Source organism: Micromesistius poutassou, assembly GCF_964030765.1.
Source record: "Micromesistius poutassou genome assembly, contig: SCAFFOLD_1139, whole genome shotgun sequence".
Taxonomy (NCBI): domain Eukaryota; kingdom Metazoa; phylum Chordata; class Actinopteri; order Gadiformes; family Gadidae; genus Micromesistius; species Micromesistius poutassou.
The window spans coordinates 3,656-16,982 of NW_028179868.1; the positions used below are offsets into that span (position 1 = coordinate 3,656).

Here is a 13,327-nt window from a genome sequence, read left to right on the forward strand (position 1 = left end):
GCCACATGCACTGGCTGTATGTGCACAAAACACACACACACACACACACACACACACACACACACACACACACACACTGGTATTTATGAGCCAGGTACACGATTGTTTGTGTTGTGTCAGACACAGGATTTACTGCTGTTATGTTCCCACAAAAATAGCCTCCTTAACTTGTCTATGACTTGTCATTAAACACTCAACAAGACAATCATATTTGTCTTTTTTTTTTATTGCAATGTGGGACATGTAGATGTAGGGCCCATAGAATATTTAAGGCAAATAAATAGACAACACATATATCCAACACAATAAACACACAATATCATCACTATTGGCGTGCTTAACTCGAACGTGATCATGTAACGTGATGCGTGCCATATCGCGAAGTCACCGGTAGAGGGCAGTGTGGGCTTTTTTACGGCGCCGACATGATTTCTGTGCTTTATTTTGCTTATCAGAATAACTGTTATTTTTTATGCCGGTTTAAGGGGTAAAAAATAACTACGAGAGCCTGTCGATCAACGGAAAACGACACAATTAACAATCTAGAGAGCGAGCTATTTAAACCGTGTATCATTTTAGTTGATGCGCGTGTCCGAGAGGAGCCCGTTTCCCCCCTGTACAATTTGGAGTGCGCGCTCCCGCCTTAAGTTTTGATTCACTTTGCGCACCGGAGGAGCAGGGAAGGTCGAGGCGTGAAGACTCCGCACATTTCCTAACGGAGGATGACGCTCTCCTGCCTGATGGCCGCGGAGTTGGCGCTGTATGCCAGCTGTTTCGTGTGTGGCATCGTCACGGCCGCCTCGCTCGCCATCACACAGGTAACGCAGAAGTCATCTTCACACGGCGAAAGACAAGCCACACGTTGCATGCTCTTCCGGGGTAGATTCCTTGTCCTATTGGCGAAGTCAGTGGATGGTGGTGATTTACTATGAGGTCGTGTTATGTTTAGGGTCAAAGTCCACTTTTACAACATGCTGCTCAAGTAGTTTATTGTGCAGGTATCGTAACTTTACGCGTCGTATCTTACTGGCGGGGCTATTGCTGGTTTGTTGACGTTTTACTCCCCAACTGTCACAGCCTATAAAGTTTGGCTGTCTAATAATCTACAAACCCCTTGTAAAGTCGTCTGAGACATGAGTTTGGGGGGATTGGTTTCGATATGATCGCATATGATCGACATCGTGTCTATTTGGATCATGGTGGAGTCAAGTCTTAATAATAAAGGTGAAGGCGAGATGGAACGAGACGTTTTTTTTATTCCGCTCTGTTAGACACCACACTTTTAGTTTTAGTTTCCTTTTATTCGGTATATCCGTCTTGTATTTAGTGAAAGTCATGTGGGAAGTACTTGGAATCAAACGCGAGTGTGAATTAAAGTGATACACACATGTTGACCGAGAAGAGTCCACAGCACCGACCCCCCCTCATGTGACCGGCCGTCCTCGTGCCCAATTATGCCCCCGCCTCCTTATTGAAATCAGATGAGCTCCTCTCCGAGGCCCCCGCGGAGTCACGGACCTGCAGCTCTTCGCGCTTCCGTTGTAGATAAGGTATAACCGACCCGCTATCACGGACGTGTTTCCCGTGAACCGAATAGCGTTCGTTTGTTCCCAAACACTAACCTAACCACTGCTTTCTTTCTTTCCTTTTCTTTCCTTTTCTTTCGTCAGTTCGTTTATTCCCACTAAGCCCCCCCCCCCCTATTGTGTTTTTAATAAAGTAAAAGTATTAGGGCTTGTAATTGTCATTCACAAAAAAACATTTTTCCCAAAATGTAAAGAGTATTTATCTTGGTCTCTCTCCTAAGTAGCAAAAACAGCGTTTTTATCAAAGGTATCATCATTTTCCTCCCTCCCCCTCTCACGCAGGGTAACCTGGGCGGTCTGTGCATGCTGTACGGCAGCGTGGAGTGGAACAACCTGACCCAGACCGTCACGGCCACCGGCTCCAGCGCCGCCTCCCTGTGCTACTTTGTGTCGGCCATCTCCGTGATCGTGGCGGTGACCTGCTTCACCCTGTCGCTGTACGGCCTCTACTCCTGCTGCATCGACGGCACCATGCAGAGGTCAGGCTCTCTCTCTCTCTCTCTCTCTCTCTCTCTCTCTCTCTACGCCCCGACCCTCCGACCCTCCGACCCGTACGTCAGGAACGGGTCCTTGAGTCACCAGGTTTATTTTTATTTTGACACACATTTGTTTGCATTGCATTCAACGATATGAAATATTGCAGCATGGTATATATCGGTATTGCCGCCTCAGTTAATATAATATCGAAACACCCTCTGTGTGTGTGTGTGTGTGTGTGTGTGTGTGTGTGTGTGTGTGTGTGTGTGTGTGTGTGTGTGTGTGTGTGTGTGTGTGTGTGTGTGTGTGTGTGTGTGTGTGTGTGTGTGTGTGTGTGTGTGTGTGACACTTGTGCGTTAGTGTTGGCCGACTTTGATACAGAGGTAGAGTGGTGAACCCCTGTGCTCTTCCACTGCCTTAAATGGCATGTTCTTCTCTTGTTTGTGTGTGTGTGAGTGTGTGTGTGTGTGTTTCTGTCACTGTCACTGTCTCTCACTCTGTCTATGTGTGGGTCTGTCTGTCTGTCTCTGTTTATGTTTGTGGGTCTGTCTCTCTCTCCATCTGTCTCACTCTCGGTCTCTGTCTATGTGTGTGGGTCTGTCTCAGTCTCTGTGTGTGGGTCTCTCTCTCTCTATCTCTCCTGTGTCTATAGCTGATTTCACATATGACCATATGATCTTTTCTCCGCATTTGTGGAGCAGGAGGTTCGACTGTGAGGGTCATTCACACTTATTCACACTTGATGCCCGATATGCGGAGATCGGTGTCGCTCAGACATCAGTAGAATCTCCGGCTGCTTAAGGGGCGGGATATGACGTAGGGTCTTGGTTTGTTTTGGTTTGACCGCAGACAGTGTGCAGGCAGAATGGGCAGAACTCATCGCGATCATGTTAAATGTTATTGCAGCGCTGCATATATTCCGTTGCATCCACAACATCCGCATAGATCGATGAAAGATTGGAGCATGTGTGGAAGGACGGGACCCTATAATGTTCAGCTAACTGTTGTCAATAATAAGTGTTAACGAGAGTTAGCGCATGTGTGTGCGCGAGAATGGCTGTGTGTGTGTTAGTGGACGAGCGAGGAGAGCGAGCGGTAGCGTGTGTCAGTTTAGTGAAGTAATGAACGAGTCCGCTTTATTCCGACCATATTCAAACCCATAAGCAGACCCACTGCTGTTACCCCGAGAGAACCTCTCCCCTGTGCTCCTCGACTACGGTCTGGGAGCCGACAGCAGGAAAGGTGGAACATAATAATAATAAAAAACATTTTCTATATAAGCGTGCAGCTGTGAACTCATGTATTGTAATTTATTGTATGATGCATACTTTGAGGGTTACGATAAGACATACGATAAGACTATCATTTAGCGTTCACCACGAATGACACCACGAAAAGCAGTGCCACATTAAAATACGTTTTAAACCATTCAGCGAACAAAGGGCAACAGGCTGATTATCGATTAGGGTGCGGGTGCCACTCAATGACATGCAAACGTAGACCGAAGCGTCATCAACACGCCCACTCAACTGGTGTGAAATGCCGACACCCTGCTGCTCATTCACACATTAGGTAATTAGCATTTCCTCCACAGAACATACTACCTCGGGGGTAGTGTTTTTTTTTTCCAGGAGGTCGTCCAAGCAGCTATTAGCTGCTTTCACATATGGACATGCATCCGTCTCATCATGTCTCATCATGCATCATGTCTCTCTCCCTTTCAATGTCTCTCTCTCTCTCCCTGTGTGTGTCTCTCTCCCTTTCAATGTCTCTCTCTCTCTCCCTGTGTGTGTCTCTCTCCCGTTCAACGTCTCTCTCTCTCTCCCTGTGTGTGTCTCTCTCCCTTTCAATGTCTCTCTCTCTCTCCCTGTGTGTGTCTCTCTCCCTTTCAATGTCTCTCTCTCTCCCTGTGTGTGTCTCTCTCCCTTTCAATGTCTCTCTCTCTCTCCCTGTGTGTGTCTCTCTCCCTTTCAATGTCTCTCTCTCTCCCTGTGTGTGTCTCTCTCCCGTTAAACGTCTCTCTCTCTCTCCCTGTGTGTGTCTCTCTCCTGTTCAACGTCTCTCTCTCTCCCTGTGTGTCTCTCTCCCTTTCAATGTCTCTCTCTCTCCCTGTGTGTCTCTCTCCCGTTCAACGTCTCTCTCTCTCTCTCTCTCCCTGTGTGTGTCTCTCTCCCTTTCAACGTCTCTCTCTCTCCCTGTGTGTGTCTCTCTCCCTTTCAACGTCTCTCTCTCTCCCTGTGTGTCTTTCTCCCGTTCAACGTCTCTCTCTCTCTTCCTGTGTGTGTCTCTCTCCCGTTCAACGTCTCTCTCTCTCTCCCTGTGTGTGTCTCTCTCCCTTTCAACGTCTCTCTCTCTCTCTCCCTGTGTGTGTCTCTCTCCCTTTCAACGTCTCTCTCTCTCCCTGTGTGTGTCTCTCTCCCGTTCAACGTCTCTCTCTCTCTCCCTGTGTGTGTCTCTCTCCCGTTCAACGTCTCTCTCTCTCTCCCTGTGTGTGTCTCTCTCTCTCTCTCCCTGTGTGTGTCTCTCTCCCGTTCAACGTCTCTCTCTCTCTCCCTGTGTGTGTGTCTCTCTCTCTCTCTCCCTGTGTGTGTCTCTCTCCCAGGCCGCGTGTGTGGATGACCCTCACGCTGGGTCTGTGTGGGCTCTTCCTCTTCTTCCTCCTCATCTCCGGCTGCATTCTGAAGATCGGCCGCGACTCCCTCTGCAGCTCCATCGTGAGGGCGGTGGACAAGATCACCAGGTAGGACGCACACACACACAGGTACACACACACTCACACACACAGGTACACACACACTCACACATAGGTACACATTCTCACACATACACACAGGTACACATTCACACACACAAACTCTTACACACACACACATTCGTACACATTCACACACACAAACTCTTACACACACACACACACACACACAGGTACACATTCACACACACAAACTCTCTCTCTCACACAAACGTAAACTCAATGTACTCCAGAGACGTGCCCTGCATGTCAGTGCAGTTTGTGGTCCCTGCTCAGCACTGTTCAAAAAGGGTAGACTAACATCCCCCAGCCCATTCGACGAGGATGGGATTCGAACCCACGCGTGCAGAGCACAATGGATTAGCAGTCCATCGCCTTAACCACTCGGCCACCTCGTCATACGTACACGTTGATGGCACACACAGACACGCACACGCATGCACAAAGACAGGTATAAAGACAGGTATACACACACACATTCAACACACACAGGAATACACACACATTCAACACACAGACACACACATTCAACACATTCAACACACACAGGAATACACACATTCAACACACACACACATTCAACACACACACACACACACATTCAACACACACACACACACACACACACACACATTCAACACACACACACACACACATTCAACACACACAGGAATACACACACATTCAACACACACACACACATTCAACACACACACACACACACATTCGACACACACACACACACACACACACACACACACATTCAACACACACAGGAATACACACACATTCAGCACACACACACACACACACACACATTCAGCACACACACACACACATTCAGCACACACACACACACACACACACACACACACACACACACACACACACACACACACACACACACACACACACACACACACACACACACACACACACACATTCAGCACACACACACACACACACATTCAACACACTCAACACACACACACGGCCACAGAGACCTACATACATGCACACTCACACACACACGCCCACATTCTTGCTCTGACACACATTTCTGACGACCAGTTCATCTAGATATGACAGTGTTGACTTTTCAACCCGTTTTCACCGCACTCTTACAACACTTTTTTTCAACACAGTTCTCCTATTTGTGCACGTATCCTGTGAGTAGTAGTAAGATCAAAATCTAATGTGTGACGTTGTTTCTTCCTGTTGGTAACTGTTCAGAGGTAGAAATAAAGGGTGGCACAATGGTGATATGTAATCACACACAGCACTGGTTTAATCAGCCCAACAACAGACAACATTCACTGTGACTCGGGGTCAGTTAACTCAATTTACTCCAGAGGCGTACCCTGCATGTTAAGGTTAGTGCCGTTTATTTAGTGCCTGCACAGCACTGTTCAAAAAGGGGGGGACTCACATCCCCCGACCCATGCGACGAGGATGGGATTCGAACCCACGCGTGCAGAGCACAATGGATTAGCAGTCCATCGCCTTAACCACTCGGCCACCTCGTCTGGAAGTGGTCCCGCCCCCAGCCCCGTGAAAACATTCACGCACGGTAGAGCAGCGAATAGCGGGGAGTCTCAAGGGTCCAGAGAGAGAGAGAGAGAGAGAGACAATGGTGGTTTGTAGTCCCACACAGGTCCCACTGAGGCAGCGTTCGCGGTCAGTAAACTCAATTTGCTCCAGAGACGTGCCCTGCATGGCAGTGCAGTTTTTTTTTGTGCCTGCACAGCACTGTTCAAAAAGGGGGGAGGCTTGTAACCCCACACCCATGCGACGAGGATGGGATTCGAACCCACGCGTGCAGAGCACAATGGATTAGCAGTCCATCGCCTTAACCACTCGGCCACCTCGTCTTGGAAGGGGAGGTTCCCACGGCCCCGAGCAAACACTCCCGCGTGTCAGAGCAGGCTGGAGTCACACCGCATAGCTCTGGTGGTTGTTGGTTTAAGGATGTTATGAATTATACACACACACACATTATCACACACACACACACACACCACATGGCAGGGAGGGCATACACACACACACACACACACACACACACACACACCACGACCTCACATGGCAGGGAGGGCATACACACACACACACACACACACACACACACACACACACACACACACACACACACACACACACACCACGACCTCACATGGCAGGGAGGGCATACACACACACACACACACACACACACACACACACACACACACACCACGACCTCACATGGCAGGGAGGGCATGCACACACACACACACACACACACACACACACACACACACACACACACACACACACACACACACACACACACACCACATTGCAGGGAGGGCATGCACACACACACACACACACACACACACACACACACAGGAATACACACACACACACACACACACACACACCACGACCTCACATGGCAGGGAGGGCATGCACACACACACACACACACGCACACGCACACGCATACATGCGCGCTGTGTGTAATGTGTGTGTCTCTGGTCCCCAGCTGTGAGCAGGCCCAGGGGGTCAAGTGGGCCACTACGTTTGACGGCCACGGCTTCTACACCCGACTGCACAATGCGGAGGTCAGTGGGGTTCTGGGTAATGTAGTCTTTAGGAAGGCCCTCCAGCAGAGCCTCGGGACAGTGAGACGCAGATCACAGAATAAATCACACAAAAACAGTAATGGTTTTTTTTTTCATTCCCAAAAATAAAAGTGAAATATATAATTTAAAGAATGGATTCGATAAAATATAATCGATTAAGTGTGAGTATAGGCCGCAGAATCGTAGTGAAACTGACTCTCTCTCTCTCTCTCTCTCTCTCTCTCTCTCTCTCTACCTCTCTCTACCTCTCTCTCTCTATGTCTCTACCTCTCTCTCTCCCTACCTCTCTCTCTCTCTCTCTCTCTCTCTCTCTCTCTCTCTCTCTCTCTCTATGTCTCTACCTCTCTCTCTCTCTACCTATCTCCCCCTCTCTCTCTCTCTCTCTCTCAGACGGCGGTGTGGGTGAACTTCTTCCTGTGGATCATTGCCGGTGGGCTGCTGGTCTGCCAGCGGCGCCAGGGGGGGGGCTCCGGCTCCACGGGGGGCGGGGACGGGGGCGGAGTCGGGGGCGGAGTCGTGGAGGCGGCGACCGCCGGGGAGACCAAACCGCTGTTCAGCAGCGGAACGTCGTACACTCACATCCACCGACACATACACACGGACGGCTACGACTAGAGCAGACCCCCAGGACGACGCCCCCTGTTGTTGACCTCTTTGTTGTTTAGCACTAACTGTAATCCTGAAAGAGTCCTCGGACGCGTTGTAGGATTTTCTTTTTGTCACCGGTCTACTGTCTGTAAGGTTTAAATCTCTTAAGTCGTGTCCCTTTTTTTCTTTTTTCCAACTGAAAAATGGATGTGTATTTCTGGCGATAATTTGTGTTGCAAGTGGACACCAAAAAAAAATACAAAATAGCTTCTCTAGTATTGGTGTATTCTAGACCAGGAGACAATTTGTGCATCTCTTTCATTTCAAATAAAACAAAGAAGCATTTTTACTACTACAAGTTCAAAGTACTGCTATCCACTCCCACCAGCACAGACAAAGTTCTGACCAATTGTGTTTCTAATTGTTACTTTGCGTCAGCCCACTTTTGTAATTCCTTTTCTACTAACATCCTAGTAAACTTGCCATTGTTGCTGACAAATGCTATATTTTGAATTGTTTACAGTGAAATTGTAATAAAATATGATGCTAAAGTAATCGAGAAGGATCGTTATTTATTGATAATATTACGTGAACAGCTTGGAAAACAAGTAGAAAGTCCAAAAACGTTGAAGCTCTTTATCATTGAAGCGTTGTCTCCCTCTAGTGGTTTACAACACATACTGCATAGGAAAAGCACGCAATCATCCAAATCCAAACTATTTCTGGGGAAAAGCTGAGTGTTGGGCCGTGGTATGCAGCCCTGTCGTTATATAGGTCTATATAAATAATACATTATATATATTCTTGGATATTTTGCCGAAAAAAAGGAATAAACTCAATAAAGTGACTTCTATGATAGGAATAAAAAGTCCGATAGGCCAACAATATTTGTGAAAAGTGAACCTATCGCTGAAGTCAGAAGGGAACATGCAATTATAACAAGAACAGAGTTGTGCTCTGAACTTCATTGTGCTCTGCCGATGGGTTGTGAGGTCTCCACGGACTGTTCACATCCAAACCCCGTTCCACCGTGATTGGTCAATAATACTAGTCGGACGACAAACGGAAACCAGAAACTTGACCCGTTGCCCACGTATTCATTACCACGTAATGAATTCCTCAAAATATCCAGTTTACTCAGCATTCATTTATAATTAACTCCATTATTAGAATCATGGAATAATTTGGTTTCCCATTTTCATTTGAGGTTGTATTTGTTAAAATGGGGTGAGGGGGGGGGGGTGGGGAGGGGGTGCAGGGCCAGTGAGCGATGAAGACGGAGTCTCTGTTAAGTGCTGTGCTTGAAAGGCTGTCCTGCTGTATCTGATTAGTCTAAAGCCAGTAGGCCTACCTAATTGAGTTAGTGATTGCGTGAATGAGTCAGTGAGTGAGTGAGTGAGTGTTTGTAAAGTTGGATCATTCACCATGATCTAGATACGACCAATCAATCGAGAGCAGGTTGTCTTTAGGAGACTTGATCTTCACCTTGTCTGCTGACACTGGCTGCCCCCTCGGGGATCAAACTATATACAGTGGGTTTAGAGAGGACGTGGTAGTAGTCTCTATAGTCTCTCTCTCTCTCTCTCTCTCTCTCTCTCTCTCTCTCTCTCTCTCTCTCTCTAATCTGCTGGGATTAACTGGTTTTGATCGCACTTTAACGGTCACAGAAGAGACAGAAAGAGAGAGAAAAAAGGGAAGAGGTAAACCAAGATGGGTCGACTGATTACCTTTTCATCTGTAACTTTTTACTGTACTGAGGAGCAGTTTTGTTTTTAAACCAGATTTAACCACATTTTGATCACAATTTCCGTCTGAACACAGGACTAGCAGAAACGCCCCACCCCGGACAGCACTGAGAGACACCTCAGTCCAGTCTCCAGACACCGTTACAGATTTGGTCAGCTCAGACCCACAAATTCACGGTAAGACGCCGACACTCAAACTATCATATCAGTACCAGCAGTGTCTCATATACGATGCTACTGTGTGTTTCTTTGAAGACTGATCCATTTATGCGTTAAAGACTTAGTGCTACTTTACAGCGATGAAGAGAGAGGGAATAATATCTGAGAGTTACAGGTGAAAAGTTACAGGTTCAGAGTGATTGATTTTTAATAGAAAGATGAGAGAGAGAGAGAGAGAGAGAGAGAGAGAGAGAGAGAGAGAGAGAGAGAGAGAGAGAGAGAGAGAGAGAGGTCACCACAGGCACAGACATCTCACCCTAACCCTAAATACACCAATAAGCCGCCTAATTCCATCCCAAGCCAAAGAGATCGAGACGGACCGGTCTAAACCTGTGAGCTCCCCCCTGTTGACCTCCGCTATACAGCGAACCCAAACACACGGCCGTTTCTTTTTCACCTGGGTTCGACACCCAATGTCCGCAGTGCAGAATATACTGTATGTATACGCACCAAAGAACACGCCTAAAGCCCGACACCTAATAGGATAACCCGAGGTACCCCGAATGACCTCACCGCAAAATATGTATTAATCAATTAACTTCCCCCTCCAATTAGTGAACCTCCAATTAGTGAACCTCCAATTAGTGAACCTCCAATTAGTGAACCTCCAATTAGTGAATCTCCAATTAGTGAACCTCCAATTAGTGAACCTCCTTTCTCAACCAACCCCCCCCCCCCTTCCTCCGCAGACGACCATGTCGCGGGACCAGTGCGAGTCGGTGGCGTCCAGCGTGGAGGCCATGCTGGAGGACGCGCGGCGCGTGCAGACCCAGTGCCGCGCGCGCAGCGACCAGCTGGCGCTGTCGACGTCGCAGCTGCGCGTGGAGTCGGCCGCGCTGCGCCAGCGGGCGGAGACGGCCCAGCTGGACATGGTGCGCGTCCGCCGGCAGCTGGAGCAGCTCATGGACACCAAGGCGGCGTTCGAGGCGAGCGAGAGGACGGCGCGCAAGCTCAGCAAGCAGCTCTGAGCGCGCTGCCGTTCGTTAAGGTTCACCGTCTCGTCTGTTGGTTGATTCTGGTGCCCGTCGTCGTTGCTTTGCTCCAGTCCGGTCGGTTTTAGTTGTTGTTTGTTTTTTTGCTTTGAAATATAGCGACGCACTTTGTGTGACCTTCTGTTGGAAAGCACTCAGTGAATACTGTTGTTTTGTTGTTATTGTGCGCTGAAGATGGTCTTAATGATCTTGAATGGACATGAATAATGAGAGCAGTGACCTCTGTGTGACCTCAGCACTATGTCGACGTAATAAAACAGTGGGCAGCGTGTGAGGGGCTGGTGTGTTGTTGTGTCTTGTGTGACCCCTGGCTGAGACCCACACAGAAAACAGAAGCCTGTCCTCAGCTACAGTAGAGCCTATTTAACTTCAAGTGCTAAGCTACAATGCTAAAACCGCCGGAGAAAAGGGTTCAAGTCCCTACTACGTTGGTGGTTCGTTAAACGTGAAGTCGTCATGTGAATATAACGACAAATATAAAATCTGTCCGTCTTTGAGGAGTGTCTTGGTGGTAGATTGGTAAGACATGCCGATTACTGATTTGGTGACTAGGGTTCAACTCCTGAGTATCTTGTTGTTTCAAACGTGTGCGTATAAAGTCAATTATAAAATCCAAACATTGTTATTTAGTGTTCTTGGTGGTGCAGTGGTATGGTCTGCTGATTGAAGTTCAGGCAACCTGGGTTCAAGTCCTGCGTATGTAGTTCGTTTTTCATACATACAAGTCATTGTGTCTATATATTGTGTCAATATGACTTCCGGCAAAATTAAGATCGACAGCTCTGTGGCGCATTGGAGAGAGCTCTGGGCTGGCAATGCTGAGGTTGTGGGTTCAGGTCCTGCTGAGTTTGGTCTCTATGGCTAGTGAAGAGCATTTTAAACATAAGAATGTTCTGTGAATTGAATGTCAAATCTATCCTCCAAGCATATCAACAACAAGACCTGGTGGCCGAGTGGGGAGAGCTATCGGTTACAATAACTGGAGTTCCAGGTTCAAGTCCCCCACATGGCTAACTATGTACTATTTTAAATTTAAAAAAATAAATTAGGGATGGGGGGAGGGATGACTTTCAACTCACTTACATGAAACTTCGAACATACAAAAAAGTAGCAAGACCCCCTTAGTACTAACCCCCCCCCCAGCCCCTGTGAAGGGGGGGATGGGAGGGTTCTGCAGACACGTTGGGGGCCCTGTTGGGGGTGCCCCCTCCTTGGTGGCCATGTGAGCGGGGACTCGAACCTGAGTCGACAGAGTGTTGAACAACATCCCTTACCGCTGCACCACCAAGGCGCCGACTAGGATTTGCTCGGAAGTTCTACTTGGCGCTTGAATTCATATCAGCTAGAAATAAGACACGCCCATCAAAGTCAATTAGCAGGACCTAAACCTCCTGGTCTCGTTAGCCAACCGTCAATTAGCAGGACCTACACCTCCTGGTCTCGTTAGCCAACCGCGCTCTCCACCTGCCCACGGAGTCAGGTTACAATTATTAATCAATTATCAATTAAGTATGAACCTATGATGGTCTGAGTCAGGTTACGATAGACAGTTCAAGTATGAACCTATGATGGTCTTAGAGTCAGGTTACGATAGACAGTTCAAGTATGAACCTATGATGGTCTTAGATCGAGGTATGGAGATGATAGCTGTTGCTTCAGGATGTCGAATAATTGTCAATTAATTGTCACTGAATACATACATAATTGAGATTTCAGTCTCATAATTCATTAAAGGTCATTAAAGGTCAAATGCCGGGTCAATGTAGGGACAGTGACACCAACAGTATTCAGTAACAGTTTTTACGTTTTATTACAAAAAAAAACATGACAAAAACAATACAGAAGACATCTTTTAGATTATTTGTTTAGTACACTTTGTTGTACAGAGCAGAGGTGGTGACTTTGGGTCGAGTTGCATGAGGCAGTCACGAACGTCACACACACGTGACCACGTTTCACACACGTGACCTCGGGGCCCCCCCTGGTCCGTCGTTCGTGAACCTTGACCCCCCCCCCAATCATATTTTCTTCCGAAGAGCCTGATTGCGTCGCCCTGGCGATTATAATAATTTAACCCCCCGACGGCAGGCTCCCCCATCAGCGCGAATCGATCCACTCTCTCGGGTCATCATCTCTCGCAGTCCATCGTACAAAATAAAATAATTATTAACATCCTCGTTTCGCCAGTAAAGGGGGGCGTCCGTTTGTCCTTCGTCGGCCCCGTGATCGTTTGAGGTGTCGCGGAGTTGCGATCATCGTCGGTGAGGAACATCAAGAAGAAAAAAAAAAAAAACATCACAAAGCGATACAAAATTAAATATGCGTTTGAGACGAAGACTCG

At 47.8% G+C, this 13,327-nt stretch overlaps 1 protein-coding gene and 3 non-coding genes across 4 annotated transcripts; 1 reads left to right on the forward strand and 3 right to left on the reverse strand.

Annotated features, from left to right (window-relative positions):
* The first annotated feature begins 653 nt into the window (after nt 1-653).
* LOC311371326 (transmembrane protein 179B-like) lies at nt 654-8,585 on the forward strand. Its single transcript, XM_084489474.1, has 5 exons — nt 654-818; nt 1,869-2,065; nt 4,666-4,803; nt 7,343-7,421; nt 7,833-8,585. Exons 1-5 carry the CDS (start codon nt 723-725, stop codon nt 8,055-8,057), a joined length of 735 nt encoding a protein of 244 aa, XP_084345600.1. The 5' UTR covers nt 654-722; the 3' UTR covers nt 8,058-8,585.
* AC3HAE_041183 (transfer RNA serine (anticodon GCU)) lies at nt 5,132-5,213 on the reverse strand. The gene has a single exon. It is a non-coding gene; the product is annotated as a tRNA-Ser (tRNA).
* AC3HAE_041184 (transfer RNA serine (anticodon GCU)) lies at nt 6,260-6,341 on the reverse strand. The gene has a single exon. It is a non-coding gene; the product is annotated as a tRNA-Ser (tRNA).
* Nucleotides 6,605-6,686, reverse strand: AC3HAE_041185 (transfer RNA serine (anticodon GCU)). The gene has a single exon. It is a non-coding gene; the product is annotated as a tRNA-Ser (tRNA).
* Nucleotides 8,586-13,327: the final 4,742 nt, after the last annotated feature.